This window comes from Abramis brama (genome assembly GCF_963993115.1).
Source record: "Abramis brama genome assembly, chromosome: 7".
NCBI classification, from domain to species: Eukaryota; Metazoa; Chordata; class Actinopteri; order Cypriniformes; family Leuciscidae; genus Abramis; species Abramis brama.
This window is the reverse complement of record NC_139969.1, coordinates 2,699,218-2,717,604: the sequence shown is the minus strand read 5'-3', so window position 1 is coordinate 2,717,604 and position 18,387 is coordinate 2,699,218. Positions and strand designations below refer to the sequence as shown.

The window sequence follows — 18,387 nt, the reverse complement described above, 5'->3', positions numbered from 1 at the left end:
GTGATGTCACTAACCCGGGAGGAATGTGGTGTAGTCTCTACCAGCCGTTTGTTGTAGTCCTTAAAAAGCGATTTCTTTAAAAGCAAATATCTCCCTTTGCTTTGAACTTTGAGTGTTGTAACTTTGCAGATGTTGTTTATGCTCAAACAGCAACATTACACACTAACTAAAGCCGGATGTTTCTCCTAAAGCCCAGATCATTTGGTCTGGTGAGAAATCTGATGAGAAATGTTTGTATTGAGATACAGTATCTTTCGGGTCATAGGAAAGAAAAAACAATCACAGATGAGATCTTTATATATATATATCTCTACAAGAGAAGAGGTCTGAAGTTTCTCAGATGTGTTCAGAAGAAATCTCAGATTTGCCAAGATAGTCTTCAATGAAAAGTCTCAATATGAGCTCAGTATTTCTCAGCAAAATGATCCGAGCTGCTCGACACTAACCCAGCAGTTTAAAGGGAAGCGGATGTGATGATCGGACACACAGGGATGAACGGGAATGCTGAGTGTGGAAAACCGTGGCTAAAAACAGGATTAACAGCCTAAAATCAAGAGCACAGGACCTGAAGGAGACCCCCTGTCCGCTGTGTATTCTCAACAGCTGTCAACACAAGGCATGCTGGGATGGAGGAAACACTCTGACAATTATTATTCAGACTGACTTTGTGTTTTCATTTGAAGGACAAACCGAACGTCACATCACACACACACACACACACACACACACACACACACACACACACACACACACGACATGTTCCCTGCAGATAAACAAACACTGCGTCCGAACGCATCAATACAAACAGCATTGAGCTTCTTGTCGTCTCTAAAATCTCTCCAGGGAAAGACGTCAATAAAGCGCTTGTACGCTGAACACTGTCACACAACGTTACATTTAACTCGTTTCAGTGTCCATATTAACTTATGCAGATGAAAAAATAACTCTAGAGAAGAGCATTTTGCTAAAAAAAAATATGCACTGTATTACATAATTCATTCTATTTTTATTTAACCTGTTAGTGATGTCTTTATTATTTAATGCATGTTTGAATAAATCTGTCATAAACTGACATTAAATGTTTGTACAAGTCAGTTTTAGCTATTTGAGTGTTGATTATTAAATAAGTTTAAAATATGCATTGGTCATTAATTTATTATTTATTTATGCCAAGTGCATCCAGAATTGTATACATATATATATCAATTATATTTATTTTCTTTTTTAATATATATATATATATATATATATATATATATATATATATATATACACACACACACACATTTTTTGAATAGAATTCTATTTTATTTTCTCTATTTACTATAAACTTCACAAATTCCTTGTGTGTGTAAACATATTTGGCAATAAATCTCATTTTGATTCTGATATTAATTTACTTTAAGGTAGGCCTACTTCAAAGATTGTAAAGAACATTGTGCTATTTTTAATATAGGGTACTGATATATCATAATTGTCATATTATGTCATAATATGTCATATTCATAAACCATGTATTTGGTATATTATTACAGCAGTGCACCGATAGTCATATTCATAAACCATATAGCCTATTTGATATATTATTACAGCAGTGCAATTTATATGGAAATAAACAGAAAACGAATAATCTAACCATTTTTTCCAATTTGCCACTTACAATTAAGGTACTATGGCAGTAGCCTACTTTATTATTTCAGTGACTGTATCAAATGAAACACCATGGCACTGTTCGATTACGATATTATTCTGTCAGCTACTTCCAAAATGACTTCATATAAGCCCATGTAATAATTGACATGTTATGGAAGCGCAACTTGCACGCATTGCCGCGAGCCTTCAGTGAAATGCAAGCATGAATGTAAAAGATCCTCCGCATTGCATACCGAGATCTGCAGCATCAATCCCGGATCCCGTGATCACCGAGTCCGTGTCCTCCGGTACCGCGGAGCACCCCCCGGCCGCGGCTCCCAGTCCCTCCATCAGATCCCGGTCACACGGCGATCAAAACAGTCAAATGAAGATATAACACATGATCTGCGTCCGCGAGTCTGCGCGCGCTCCTGACAGCTGCCGCACCGCGCGCGCGCTCGTGAATGAGTCGGTCCGACGCGCTCGAGCGCCAGTCATGACGTCACAGGGCCGGGCGGCAGATCTGCGACGTTTTCCTATAGCATATCTAGCAAAATTTCATATTCATAAATGTAAATTTTCTAATCTTTTAAATCTAATTTCTGTTTCAGAGAAGGCCAAAGCAATTAAGGAAAACATTGTCTTGTTGTGCTCTCTTTAAAACCCCCCTTTAAATTTAGTCGCATTTTCTTGTCCTAATATGCTCTAATTGCTTATGTTTCCTTTATTTATTTGCTTATCTTATGTTGTATTATTATTGTAGGTTTTGTCATATTTTTATTCTTCATTTTTCTTCTCTCCTCTGGCGGCTGTTCTTGTTTTACATGTTGATACTATTTGTTTTCAATTGTTTAATTGTATGTAAGAAAAAAGAAAAAAAAAGCGTTTTCCCAGTATCGCTGTTTTTATTTTTCTTCACATTTCCTTTTATGGTAATGTATTCAGTGCAGTGCTATTTCTTTTCAATAAAAATAAATAAATAAATAAATAAGTCTTTCAAAAAGACGTCAGACATGGATGGGTTTGAATAAACATTAAACCATTATAAGGCATAAACGTAAAATGGAATTAACGCCGATTCTAATATTATTTTAAGGAAATTTGAAAGCTCTACTTGGAATTCAAAATTGAGAAAAACCTATTGATTAAAAAACGAGTGAGTGAACAGCGCCATCTACTGCATGACACTCAAACTGCAATACACCTGAGAAACAGCATCAGTTCAGGACACTTCTCGCCGACTAGTCGAGATATGTATGACAACTGACTGTCCCGCCTGTCCTGAGATCTCTCTCACACACAATAACTGAAGCATATGTGCAATGATGACACTTTTCGTCCTCCTCCGCCTCATAATCTGATTTATTTCCAATATGAATGAGGCCTGAAACCGGTCAGGAAATATCCGAATGCATGCGTTAACACATCCGATCTGTGTCACATATGAGCAAAAAATCGGAATTGGGTCACATTTCACTTGTAAACGAGGCCTTAGAGCTGTTACACACTACATGAAAGGTCATTTTCAAAAATCCATAATTGGGGCACTTTAATTTTCCTTGCTTTTATTTTGTGATTATTTTAATTCCTTACTCTGTAAAGCACTTTTATTTGCCAAAGTGTATGACGTGCTATATGAATAAAACTGCCTTGCCTAATGTTGCATCACAATAAAAAAATAAAATGGATGTAATTGATTGCGACAGTGAATAAAGAATATGCTGATGTACATGGACTCAAATCACTTTTTTGGAATTTATTAAATTCAATAGCATTCATGTAAAATATAAATAATAAAATAGTACTGTTTTATACTGTAAAAATAAGTCGCAGTAAGGGCATAATACTGTAAAATGAAATTGCGGTATGGGCATCTTACTGTAAAATTAACTTGCGGTAAGGGCATCACACTGTAAAATTAAATTGCGGTAAGGGCATCTTACTGTAAAATTAAATTGCGGTAAGGGCATCATACTGTGAAATTAAAAGGGCATCATACTGCAAAATTAAATTGCGGTAAGGGCATCTTACTGTAAAATTAAATTGCGGTAAGGCCATCATACTGTAAAATTAAATTGCGGTAAGGGCATCTTACTGTAAAATTAAATTGCGGTAAGGGCATCATACTGTGAAATTAAAAGGGCATCATACTGCAAAATTAAATTGCGGTAAGGGCATCTTACTGTAAAATTAAATTGCGGTAAGGCCATCATACTGTAAAATTAAATTGCGGTAAGGCCATCATACTGTGAAATTAAATTGCGGTAAGGGCATCATACTGTAAAATTAAATTGCGGTAAAGGCATCATACCGTAAAACCGCTACTGTAAAGGGGAACTTACAGTAACTTACTGGCAATAGTGCTGCCAGTAAGTTACCGCAAAAATACGATGAAATGTCTAACAGTGCATTTATAGATCTCCTTTTCTGTCACAGTTAACATTACAAGAAATGGAGTTGGAGAAAGTGGTTTTGTTTTAAAGTAAAGAAAAACCCACAGCTTCCTTTTACTGTTTCTAAAAATTAAGATGCTGTGTTAGTTTGGGCCACGAGCCTACGAGGGGGGAGGGGGGCCTCCAAGATTTTGTTCCCAGGGGCCTCTGCTTTCTAAATCCGTGCCTGCTGTCAGGACACCAATAACAGGCACAGTTCATGGAGGCTCACACACCAACCAGGACTCCATGTCAAAACGTCACCAAAATACCCCAAATATTACAAATACAGGGAGAAAAATAGCGAATTTCTCTTTTATCTCGCCTGACATTTGACACCAGTCACGCATAACACATTTTTTTCAATTTTTTTATGTAAAAGTATTCATTGTGTTGTGTCTTGGGCATTTATTAAAAATTTACTTTTGTAATTGACGCTGATTTGATTTGACAGTTAACAGAAATAACGATTCCACTCAATTTCATGCAGTTAATTCAAGGTTTGTGAAGCAGAGTTCATGTCTTAAAATAATAATAATAAAAATAATTTAAATAAATAATTTAAATAATAATAATAATTATATATATATTTATATATATAGGCTATATACTAGTTTACCTGCAAGTCATCTTGACTACTGGCCAACATCAGAGACCCAAGAACATGATAATGTGTTGTTAAATCAATAACATATTAATCAAATCTCAGTTAGAGAGGTGTGACCTAGATGGACCCTGTGCTTTTATTTGGTTTGAGGAAAAAATACTGTCATAAAGATAAAACATGTGTGAAAATATTGCCCCTAATAAAAGAAGGTTAATATCAGACACTGTCCTGAAGCAAACCGAGTTTTACTTACAGGAATCAGCGCAGGATTCCTACTGGAACTACAATTAAACTTTTTAAACAGAGGATTAATTAAACTGTGCCACTATTCCAAGACAAAACAATCAGATTTCAGTTTAAGATTACACAATATCCAATAGGATCATAAGAATAAAATAAATAAAAGATCCAGGCAATCCAACAGGATTCTTACTGGACAGATTCTCAAGCGTTCCAATAGAAATCCTGCACACATTCCTTCAGAATTTTTTAACTCATGGGAATAACGGATAAAAATAAAAACAAAACAACAACCCAGAAAACAGGCTTAAGTTAATTAAGATAATTTATAAAAACAAACTTGACAGGAATATTTGCGCACCTACGCAAACTCTGAGCCATGCAATATATATTATATATATATATAAATAACTATATATATATATATATATATATATAGTTAAATATAGCTTTTTCAAAAACAGGGCAAGGATAGGCTAGTAAATGATTTTTAGCAATGTAATGTAACGCACATCCGTATCTCATATTTTCGTTAAACATGGCATCACGTGGATGAATATGCATATGCAAATGATATGCAGATGAGGATCTGCATAATAAAACGAGGCGTTGTAAGCTCCAGATATGGTTATTTCGAGGAGGAGACGCACAATCTTCCACTGACTGGGATTATAAAGGGAATTCTGCGCAGGTTCTGGCGTACACACGCTTTTATAATCTGAATATTTTGGGCGTATATGGAATTTTTTGGCTTTTGGGCGCAAATACACTTTTAGTGCGGATCCTACGTACAGTTTTATAAATGAGACCCCTGAGCTTTGACCACTTCATCAGACCAACAGCGCGCATTGTGTGTGTGTGTGTGTGTGTATGTATTTGTATATATATATATATATATATATATATATATTTTTTTTTTTTTTTTTTTATGTGGATTGTGCCACGTTTCAACATTGATATGACCTACGTTTTAATCTGCATAAAAAAAAAAAAAAAAAAAAGGGTACAAAAGCTGTCACTGGCAGTACCTTTTCAAAAACCTAAAGAGCGCATTTAAGGTTTTCATATTGAAACCTTAAATATACCTATTAGTACCTAAAGTCAAGTCACCTTCATTTATACTGCGCTTTTAACAATATAGATCTTTCAAAGCAGCTTTACAGTGATAGATTACAGTAACAGCGATTGTTTTGGCTTTACAGCTGATCTAGAATGAAGTTATTGTCCAGATAAAGTTAGTTTGATTCCCTTCCGTTGCAAAGATCATTAGTAATTAACTTAGGGGCCGCTAACACGACACCGTTCTAAAGTATACATATCAGTACCTAAAAGGAACAAAATTTATCTTTTTTTAAAAAGGTACCACCCCAGTGACAGCTTTTGTACGTTTTTTCTGAGAATGTTTGATAAATCCCGGTTTAACTTTATTTTAAGGTGTCATTGTTACAGTGTAATTATATACTTAAGTACTGAGTAATATTAAGCAACTACATGTACTTACTATAGGGTTAGGGTTGGATTAGGGTTAGTTGCATGTAATTATGCATAATTTACTGTTATTACTATGGTAAGTGCATGTAACATATGTAACAAGAACGCTGTAAAATAAAGTGTTACCTAAATCTCTAAACAAGCACTCGGTCTAGTAAAGAACACACAGAGGACGTTGTGACGCTACTGTTTATTATCACGGACATGTTCTTTAGGAGCATGCGTGTGATCTCCAGTGAGGACAGGCATCGATCTCGTCTCTGGAGCGCGTCTGGACAGCATCGGGACGATCCCAGAGGATTTGCACGCCGGAGGACATCAGGCCATCCCCTCCTGAACACAGGGTTGAGGAACGGCCGTCACAGATCTGGGCTTCACCCTGCTGACGTCCAGTCCGAGGCCAGAGAGGAGACGAGTGCCACACACACACACACACACACACACACACGGGACGGAGATCGGGTTTGATCAAATGGCTACAGGAATTTGGGCAGATCCTTTTCAATAACCTGATGGGACACATAAAACATCTGAGGTTATTATCATTTAATCAAACTCAACTTGTCTCAAACTTCTCACGTGATAAATGACTTTGCAATAAGGTCTCATTTGTTAACATTAGTAAATGAATTATTACCAGGGGTGTAAAGATCCCTCATTTCACGATTTGATACATATCACAATCCTGAACTCATGATACGATATTATTGCGATACTCCAAGACATACGATTTCATTTAATCAAACTCAACTTTCTTAAAGAATTACTGGGAACACTTTGCATTAAGGTCTCATTTGTTAAAGTCCCCCTGAAGTCAATCATTTTATCTCATAAAACGCATCTTTGATCACCAAAATTAAATTTAAACGTTTTTTTTCCCTTGAAAAGAAGTGTCTTCATGCCTTAAAATAGCTTGACTAACTCGACACCCTTGCCTCATTTAGTATGCGTGGTTCTATGAATATGCAAATTAGCCCCGCCTCCACTCACCCACACTTATGAATTTACACATGGTTTGTCTTAAAGCATATTAAAAACACCACATAGACACATAAACAACATTAAAAGCTGGATTTTCACCACAGGGGGACTTTAACTTCAGTAAATGAATCAATCACCCAACATAAACCTTACAGCGTTTATTAACCTTAGGTTAAAGGGATATTTCACCGCTGGAAAGATGAATGTGTATTTAAATTGGGTCATTTATGTAGTAGAAATGTGAAATTATTTTAGAAGTTGGTGCCTTCTAGACTGAGAAAAGCCAGAAAATGTATTTTTGGCTCATGTGGATGAAAGACTACAACTCCCAGAATGCACTTGCTTCGCTGCCCTACGAGGACACTCCAAAGCCACGCCTACCGGTTACAGAGGGCAGTGTCGGGAGAAATGATACAACTAGGCTACTAGTCGACTGGAAACTGAAAAGACGGCGTTTTATCGTGAGATCCCCCTATGGGCGGGTTGAGGACATGCGGGACGAGCTCCTCCTACTGGCTGGAGTCTCTCGCCTCTGGACAAAAGAGCCTCTGATGATGATAAATGACGATTTTTGCGTCATCTGAGGTTTTTTTCCAGACACACAATACAGAAATCTCTCGTCTCAGGGGGACATGAGGGAGGGAAGCACAGCCACTCGAAAACACTACCGGGTTTATACTGATACAAAGCTGAATGCTAATCGGTGAAGCATCCCTTTAATGCGAGTTGAGTTAAACATTACCCAAGATTAGCTAGTTAGTTAGTTCATGCTGATGTAGTTAACAAATGAAACTTTATTGTAAAGTGTTACTGGAGTTATTTAATATGCATCCTTAGTTGACTTACGCTGGGATCGTCCATCGGTCCGTATCTCTTCACAACCTGACCTTCTCTGTCAATGAGGAACTACGATAAAAACATCAGTGTTGAGCTCACAATATAGCAGAGAATTAGAGAATAACATCATACATTAACATCAGGGCTGCACGATACTGAAGAAAAATGCGATAACTCATATTCAATATGCAATAATGCTTAAAGTGTGTGAAATAAACATAAAATATCTTTAAACTTATATAGCCTACATACGCGTTTCACATTCTTTTTGTGACGAGAAAGCATCCCTACAGCTTCTGACAGTGAACATCAGTGTTTTACTGTCGCATAAGAAGTGTTATTTTAACATCAGAGTAAACCACGGGGTTCAGGTTATCCTACATTAGGGTTATTTAACAACAGAAACTCAATCAAATGTAAAAGCTTAGTTTTCACTGTATGAATTAAATATATCCTGATTCTTATTAAAGCTACGAAAGTTATTCAGCGAGTGATTTTCTCCTCATCTTTTGTTCATGACCCGTTATCACGATATATACATTTGCGATATTTCGATATATTGCGCAGCCCTAATTAACATCATGCAGTGATTACCTTAGTGAAGTTCCACTTGATGTTGCTGTGGAAACAAAAACAGTATTTCTGTGATCAACGCATTCGAGGACGAGTGAAAAACACGAGTAGAGAAACCAAATGAACTCACTTTCCCAGAGTTCCCCTGCCTTTGGGCTGATCCTTCATCCATTTCCAGAGAGGATGAGCGCCGTCTCCGTTCACCTCGATCTTACTGAACAGATCAAACTCTGCGTTGTAGCCTTTAGCAAACTCCTTGATGTCCGCTTCCGTCCCGGGCTCCTATAGGAGAACACAGACTGATCACACAACAGAGAACTGAGGTGTCCAAAGTAGGGCTGGTGCCATTTTTTGAGCTTCGAAGCTTCGGTAGTAATGAACATCGAATATCCGAAGCTTCGGTAGTAATGAACATCGAATATCCGAAGCTTCGGTAGTAATGAACATCGAATATCCGAAGCTTCGGTAGTAATGAACATCGAATATCCGAAGCTTCGGTAGTAATGAACATCGAATATCCGAAGCTTCGGAGAGAGGGGGCTGGACATGTTCTTCTCTCTAATAAAGGCAGGGATCTCTCTGTGTCTGTCTGTTCGTTTGCATTTTGATTATTTCGAGAACCGTTCATCCAATCGACTTCTAAAGGGAGTCTAGTGTCGCATTTGGTGCAAAATAGATGGACACGCGAGACACGACACATTCAGAATTAATAAACTTTTAATAAACTACAGAACAGCGCGAGCGGGAAGCGGCGCACCTCACACGGCAGGGCTTATGCTCCGAGAACGGACACTGCACTACTAGTGATATAAAACACATCTTCCCCATGAACAACACAAAGTAAATACACTCGCACGTAACACACACACACACACACACAGGTCTGTTAACTTAAGCAATACTTTTAATAAGGTAGTCTAATATTTTTCTGACTAACAAATTACTGACACAGTAAAGGGTAGATTTAAATAAAGAAAAACGAAATTTAAATAAAGAAAAACGAAATTAAGTTAAATTAAAAACGAGATTAATTTAGATTGATAATAACGGGTAAAAAGCCTAATGCGTTTTGTTTCTATTATTCTATTTTCCACAATGTCAAAGCAACGCAGCTTAACCCAAAACACAAGCTCAGGCATGCACTTCTGTCCACACACACACTCCGCTGTTCTCATGCACTTCTGTCCACACACAGTATTGTATTTCTGTCCAGTATTGTATTTCGTCAGATTTTAGTGTTGAACATATTCAGCGCGAATGAGAACCGTTTCGAGAGGGATGCCAGTGTGCAAAAAAACAAAAAAAAACCTGAATATTCGAATGTCAAATTTTCAAATCGAATACCAACCCACCGAACAAATATTTGAATATTCGGGTCCAGCCCTAGTCGAAAGATGTCCGAAACAGCAGAACACGACTCTCACAATCAAGATAAAAGTGCTGGACGAGTGGATCTCGAGTGGATCTCTGAGTGAGTGAGTGGAGGCGGGGCTCATTTGCATATTCATAGAACCGCGCATACTAAATGAGGCAAGGGTGTCGAGTTACATTCAAGATATTTTAAGGCATGAAAACATTTAAAGATATAATTTTGGTGATAACACAACAACAAAAAAATTAAAACTTTCATCTGATGTGAGGAAAGCTGCCCGGCACAGCAGAACACAACAGAAGAGCACGAGTCCGTCACAATCTAGATAAAAGTGCATAATGGTTAAATATAGAGGTTATGTGTGTGACGTCACCGTTTACACACACTGAGTGGCCAGATTGGTTTTCAGTGTGAAAAACACACAAAACACATCTAAAACGGGGAATAGCTGTGAGATCGTCTGTGGTCATGTGTGTGATGCTGGCCAATAGTGAGCCTCCGTTCTGACGTATAACCCAGAAGCGCTGCGCTGTTACACTACAGGAACTCACTCAGAGAAACACAGAAGAACATGAAGAGTTGAATAAAGAGTTTGTTTTTGTGAAGTATTCTCGTCGCTTGATAAACTTAAGGGTGAGCCACTGTAGTCACTTGGACTACTTTAAACATTGTCTTTACTAACTTTCTGGACCGGCAAGTTTCACTAACAGAGAAGCCTATGGAGGAGTGAGCCAGCTCTCAGATTTAATCAGAAATATCTTCATTTGTGTTCTGAAGATGAACAAAAGTCTTACGGGGTTGAACAACATGAGGGAGAGTAATTACTGACAGAGTTTTCATTTCTGGGGGAACTAACCCTTTAACCAAATGACATTTCTTGACCTAGTTTTCGTTGGGAAAACCCCCAGATGTCCACTTTCCTCTCAGCACAGACGCATGTGACGGAGCAGATATCATCAGAACATATTGATTATAGAGTGTGAATTCAATTTGCATCTCTTGTTGTAAGATTAAATCTCACTCTACAGCATACCCGTTAACATTTGGGTACCAAAATACGGCAGACCTGGGGAGGGGGGGTTCAGTTCAACCATATGTGGTTTCGTGTCATCTATACATTACACACCCCATCGCCACTTAAAGGGATACTTCAGGATTTAGCATTAAGCTTTGTATTAGTAGAAAACCTGTAGTATTTTCGAATTACCGTGCTTTCCACCCTCATGTCCCCCTGAGATGAGAGATTTATGTATTTTTTGTCTGGAAAAAATCCTCCGATGACGCAAAAATCGTCATTTTGCGTCATCGGAGGATTTTTTGGCCAGAGGCGAGAGACTCCAGCCAGTAGGAGGAGCTGTCCCGCATGTGTTCAACCCGCCCATGGGGGGGGGATCTCACTCACAGAATCTACACACAGTGTCAGTCATCTTTCTTTGGAAGCTAAGCTAGCAGGCTCTTATTCTGTGGAGAAAGCTGAGTAATAGGGGTTACCATCCTCTTTTTCCCGGACATGTCCGGCCGTCGAGATCGTCCAAAGTGTCCGGGATTCGGCTTTTGCTTTCTGCAGTCGCCATTCATCGTTTACATGCACACCTTTTGTTTCAATCTAGCTGAATTCATTCCGATTGGTGAATCTGAATGTAGTGTTTACATGAACGCTAAACAAGTGATCGGTTGATGTGCGTTTTAACATTGCTAAGAAAATTCCCGTTCCTCCGTGAGAGATACGAGACCGGTGCGTCTCAGTAATCACGCCACCGGCCTCGCGCCGTTCTCCCGCGGCCGTCAGCCTCGTCCTGCTCGCCACAGTAAACATGATGAATGGCGACTGTAGAACGCAAAAGCCGAATCCCGGACATTTTGGGCGATCTCGAAATCCCGGGCAGACTTGTCACGGAGACTCGCTAGTAGCCTAGCCTTGTTGTTTAACTGCGCGCTCTTACCGGTAGGCGTGGCTTGGGAGTGGCCTCATAGGGCAGCGAAGCAAGTGCATTCTGGGAGTTGTAGTCTTTCATACACATGAGCCAAAAATACATTTTCTGGCTTTTCTCAGTCTAGAAAGCTCCAAATTCAATAATAATTTCACATTTCTTCTACATAAACGACCCAATTTAAATACACATTCATCTTTCCAGCGGTGAAATATCCCTTTAAGACAGCTGTATTCATCTTAACAATACACAACAAATCAATATACAGAAAAACAGATTTCTAAAATAAGGTATAGGCCACAAATCTGTGAGTACAGTCTGCAGGTGATGTTGTGTGATATTCAGTTACTGTAAGAAACCGTTCCAGCGGGTGGAGTTAATATTACACATCACCTGTGTATACTCCATTAACTGGAACAGATTTTCACTGGAACTGAATATTACATCCAAATATTATGTAATCAATCAGCATATTGTTGTGTAACTTCACCTATTGGAACAGTATTTCACAATTTTTCACAGGAATCACTGAATATTACAAACAACTATTGCGAAAGAAACGGGTACGGATTGAAAAACCAAAGCAACTGTACGGTTTACAAATCTGAGACTTTTTCTCTGGTACTTTTGGCGTAGGATATTTATTTCCGTCAAGGTCAGGCTGCGATGTCAAATGTATTCCCAGGAATGAGTGATGCGCTTTCCGCTTTTAAAGTTTTATAAAATAAGTAAGATATGGCTTGTTTAACCATTATGGATATGGTTTAAAAGCATTAGCAAGAATAAAAGTGCATAAGAACGCCAAAGGATGACGGAAATAAACGGATGCTGCGTTAATTGCATTAAATATTTACTCACCACTGAGTCTTTTCCCATTTCTACCAGTAACGCTTATTCAACTTCCCGCGTCTACTACTGCGCAGATATCGACGGCACAGCTGGGTTGTAGGTTGCCAGATTGAGCTCACAAATGGGTTGAAACGTGTATGATGTGTTGATTGCGCGAGTAGGAAGGGTTTCATACAAGATCTGGCAACTGGACAACCTTGGAATAATATACTGATGTGATTATTCATAACGACGTTTGGGCCATACAAATTACGGGAGTTTCACGGGAGAAATAAAACGGGAGGGGGGCGGGAGATGGGGGGGGGAACGGGAGACTCCCGGGGAAAACAGGAATGCACTACAGAATAACATAATCCACTTACAGCTTCACTCGCGTGACCTACTTACAGTCACGAGTCTGGCGGTCCGTCACCTTTCAAAACAAGTTCGGGCCTGAATCGGCTGCAATTAATCAGAGACTACTCATGCAGGATTGCATATGCATGGAATACTGTATCCTTTCACGCAACATGCATGCATTGATCATTTCCAGTGTGACAAATGAGCCTGAATTAATATTAACGATTTCAATATTGACAAAAATCAATTGAAAAAGTGACATGATGCAACATACATAATGCATGCCACCATTTCATCCGTCATTCTTGCATATCATTTACATAGCATGCAGAACCCAGTATATACTGCAGTGCATGCTGGTCCTGTACATACCTGCTTTCCAAACTGGTTGCAGGGAAAGCCCATGATGCGTAAACCCTTCTCAGCGTACGTGGCGTGCATCGCCGCAAACTGAGTGTAGTTTACAGGGGTCTTTCCTCACTTGGAGGCTACGTTAGTGATGATACACACGTAACCCCTGAAAACAGACAAACACACCGTGACCCAGTTTCCCAAGCAAGATTACGCTCGGCATAAGACTAAAAATAACCAGACGCACAATGAAGAATGCGCATTTAGAGAGTCTAGTAGAGGCGAGGAGAACTGGTGAGCGTTTAACTGAAGCAAAGCGCTGTGACACTCTTCATCATGATGCTAGTGTTGTGCACTGGTCTGGCATTTAGAGCAGTTTTTTATTTGGTCGTTTTGACACACATCACATTCAGTCCTTCATAACTGCTTATCAAACAATATCTTTATTTTTTAAAGATTTGTTTTACTCAGATTACAGATCTAGAACCTCAACATATTTACCAATATGTGACCCTGGATCACGTCACCAGTCACATGTCGCACGGGTATATTTGTGGCAATAGCCAACAATACATTATATGGGTCAAAATTATAGATTTTTCTTTTATGCCAAAAATCATTAGGATATTAAGTAAAGATCATGTTCCATGAAGATATTTTATAAATTTCCTACCGTAAATTTACAAAACATGTATTTTTGTGAGTGAATGCAGCACAATCGCGAACATAAATGAACAACTTTAAAGGAGATTTTCTCAATGTTTAGATTTTTTTGCACCCTCAGATTCCAGATTTTCAATAGTTGTATCTCAACCAAATATTGTCATATCCTAACAAACCACACATCAATGGAAAGCTTATTTATTCAGATTTCAGATGATGAATAAATCTTAATTTCAAAAAATGTACCCATGTGACTGGTTTTGTGGTCCAGGTTCACATATATTAAATACAAAGTTTATAATGGGCTATTATTGTTCAATAAATAATGAACATTTATAATATACAAATATTATAACATTATAATGCATTCATTTCCAGAAACGGTCTGATGGGGGTTTATCAGAGAAAAGATTGTTTTTTGTTTTGTTCTTTTTAAAAAAACAACAACTAACTTTCATATATAATGTATTTTAAATAAGTAAAGCACTTTAAGTACCTCTTCATAAATATGCTTATGTTTTCAGGTAAATAGGTAAATAACCCTGTTTTCAAGGGTTAAATTCAAGTACTTTAATCACCTTGTACTGTTTGCATTAGGGCTTTATTTAAATCACTCACCCTAAAAACAAAGTATGAAAATCAGTAATAAAGATGTGAGATTTATCAAACCAAATGAAGTGTGTTCACCTGTATTTCTCCAGAGACACGTCCTCTCCTTCGATGTCTTTAGCTGAGAAGTCGTATATGGATTTGGCCGACTGCCAGTCATCGGCTTGGGCACACTGCAATAAACAGAGCGAGGTTAAAGGTCACGGGGCGTGATGAGTCTCTACCAATGCTATTCAACAGATACTGACACAATCATGTGCTGTGAATCAATTGTGCAATTCCCAATGCAACAGCTTCGCTTGTGAAACGCCGTGATATTGTTGTGTGAGATTTTTCATCTCATACACACAAGTTATGCATAACACGGGAAACTACACTAACCAGTCTAATGTTTTGGATTGGAAAGATTTTTAATGTTTTTAAAAGAAGTCTCTTTTAATAAAAGTGCATTTATTTGATTTAAAAAAAATAATAAAATAAAAAAAAAGATATTGTGAAATATTACAATTTAAAACAGCGGTTTTCTATGTGAATATATGATCAAATGTAGTAATATATTAAAATAGAAATAACTAACAATATTACTGTTTTTTTTTTGTATTTTTAAATCAAATAAATGGTGAAAAGAAGAGACTTTTTTTTTAAAAAACATTAAAAATCTTACAGATCCAAAACTTTTGACTGGTAGTGTACACATTTATAGATTAAAATTAGCATTAAAATGAGATTATGACGATATCTAGAGCAGATTTTCCACCCGTGGGAGTGTGTGGAGAAAACACAGGAGATTCTCCGAGCGTTCGGGAAACACGTAAACATGTGTCAGGTGGAGCTCGCCAGAGCTGAACAGATTTAAGAGTAATCCATTACACTCCTCAAGACACTATCTGCCTTTATATGACCGTCTAGAGTACATGTGTGTGTGCGTAAGAGCAACAATTATGCATAGATCTCCATAAAAAGTTCATGCTGTGTGGGTTTATTTATTAGTATGAAGCTTTTAGACCTTAAATATGACAGATGATGTGATTTAATCTGATTTTGAATATATACAGTGCAGGTCAAAAGTTTGGAAACATTAGTATTTTTAATGTTTTGAAAGAAGTCTCTTATGTTCATCAAGCCTGCATTTATCAATCAAAAATACAGAAAAAAACAGTAATATTGTGAAATATTATTGCAATTTAAAATAATGGTATTATATTTTAATATATTTTAAAATATAATTTAATTCTGTGATTAAAGTTTAATTTTCAGCATCATATTATAAGGATTCTCTGATGAATAAAAAGTAAAAAAAAAGAAAAGCATTTATTCAAAATAGAAATCTTTACTATAACTTTTTTTTTTTAATCAAATTTTACACATGCTTGCTGATTAAATGTATTAATTTCTTTTTTTTTAAAAAGAAGAAAGAATTAAAAAGAAAATCCTGTTCATTTTTAAAAACTTTTTATTCAAAGTATTCATGTTTTAAGAGAACTCAAAAACTTTGATTTGACTACATATTTGGGAGAAGCAAACAGTGAGATTGTGCCTAAGGAGGCACTTTATAATAATAAAAAAGATAAGATATGATAAGTATGATATCTGGTAAGATATGAATTATTTCAGATTAAATTAATGCACCTGCTACAATAAAACATAACGTTACCGGTACACCAGTTCATTATATGTGACATGCAATGAGGCTTAATAAAACCCAATCAATATAAATATGATCATAATAAATTAAATAATTGATTAAGAATGATTAACATCATAACCAAATAGCATAAAATAATAAAAGCTAAATACTAACATTATCACCACGTGATTTAATGCAGAAGTCTGCAACGATAAACCCAAACCAGGCCTAAAACCTCTGTTTGTCAACAAACTGGACTTTAATGAGTCGTTCCGTACAAAATACACTAGGATAACCCATAATTTCATTTTAAATCATAAACAAACCCACAGAGACATGCTGACATCAGTAAAGCTAACGGGCTAATGCTCCTCCGCCGGAGTGAATTAGCGGAGACACGCCGGTGCGCACGAATAAACACACCGGACTATGACCTTCTTACAACGACTACATAAACTAGCTTTCAAAAGCACACAAAAGCGTCTCAAACAGAGTAAACCAGCAGGTAAAGAACGAGTATGATGTCTTACCATGGCTCTAGTCAAGCTCTTGCCGCCCAGCGCGCCGATCAACAGCGCTCTCTGATATAACCACATACTAGCGCTGAGACACGAAGCCCCGCCCATTTACTGGAAGGACACGCCTCTTCTGTCGGTTTCAGCCAATCAGAGACGGTGCTTATGGCACTGATTTAAAGTCATACGATTAATACGGTTTTATTTTATTATTATATTACTTTTTTTGTTGTTGTTGTTGGAATTGCGATGAAACAAATACAAAACAAATGTGTAGTAATACGCTTGAAAATATATTTAAAATAAATAATGTAACTGATCTTATCTCTGTACAGCAGCTAGTGGTTGGTCTTGATTTATTATTATTCTATTTTTTTTTTTTTAGAAAAATGTCCTTGAACTTCCGTTTTTGCCGTAGCTTTTTTTTATTTATTATTATTCTTCTTATTGAACAATTTGTCATGTACAAACAACATGGCAACAAAAATATATAATTACACTATGCCAGTAGGAACAGCTGCAATAGTGTGCGTTACAGAAAAGAAGAAGGAAAGAGAGAGAGAAAAACTTTTCAGGTCATGATTTAGTACAATTTTGTGCCTGGCAATAAATGAGACACCATCCAGGGGTCCTTCGCCTCCTCCATAAACGGTAAACCCATGGGTATGATAAAGGCTAGATGTCTCGTCCGCGCTGCTCATATATATAAACACTATTATATACACACATTGCACGTGTTTAAATCTACGCGCGCTGCTGGCCAATGGAGGTCGACGTCCGCACACGGCGGCCATCTTGCCACGGGGAGCTCGCCTCGCTCACTCGTAACATTGTGTTTTAATGGTGCATGTACTTTTTAAATAACCATAACTTGCTCAATTTTCTACCGATTTTCAAACGGTTTGGTGTGTTATAAACGTCAGAGATGTAGTTATGACACTGCATACATATGAATAATTATAACAATGGACTTCCATATGAAAATATCCTTGAACAGAACCAGACAGGTGCAATGAATATTACACACACAACGTATTTATATTAAATCAATATATAGGCTACTAAAACTAAGTGTACAGAATGGCAACATGACTATATATATATATATATATATTATATATATATACACACACTTTTGTAATATGAATATTACTATTATAATAAAATAATTTGAATTATTACATGTTTTTTCTTTCTGCCGGATAACAAACGTCTCTGAACTGACCATATTTCAGCCCTTTAGGTCACTTGATATGACTTTAGAAACACAACTGAGCCCTAGCACCAGGTCTTGTGAAGCTGTGTGCAAAAGCAGATCAATATAGAATGAAAATGAAT

At 37.3% G+C, this 18,387-nt stretch overlaps 2 protein-coding genes across 6 annotated transcripts in view; both read right to left on the bottom strand.

The window, feature by feature from the left end:
* Nucleotides 1-2,081, bottom strand: part of pip5k1cb (phosphatidylinositol-4-phosphate 5-kinase, type I, gamma b) — a 63,335-nt gene extending 61,254 nt beyond the window's left edge. For all 5 annotated transcript variants that reach the window (XM_084119328.1, XM_084119330.1, XM_084119333.1 and 2 more), the window contains exon 1: nt 1,887-2,081. In XM_084119328.1, the coding sequence (XP_083975454.1) occupies nt 1,887-1,983 (97 nt within the window). In that variant the 5' untranslated portion in view covers nt 1,984-2,081. The remainder of the gene's footprint in view (nt 1-1,886) is intronic.
* Nucleotides 2,082-6,573: 4,492 nt separating this feature from the next.
* On the bottom strand, nt 6,574-17,443 carry gpx4b (glutathione peroxidase 4b). The gene is made up of 7 exons (XM_084121067.1): nt 17,065-17,443; nt 14,986-15,080; nt 13,657-13,801; nt 8,924-9,075; nt 8,815-8,839; nt 8,230-8,289; nt 6,574-6,911 (listed from the first exon to the last, which is right to left on the bottom strand). Exons 1-7 carry the CDS (start codon nt 17,158-17,160, stop codon nt 6,879-6,881), a joined length of 606 nt encoding a protein of 201 aa, XP_083977193.1. The 5' UTR covers nt 17,161-17,443; the 3' UTR covers nt 6,574-6,878.
* Nucleotides 17,444-18,387: the final 944 nt, after the last annotated feature.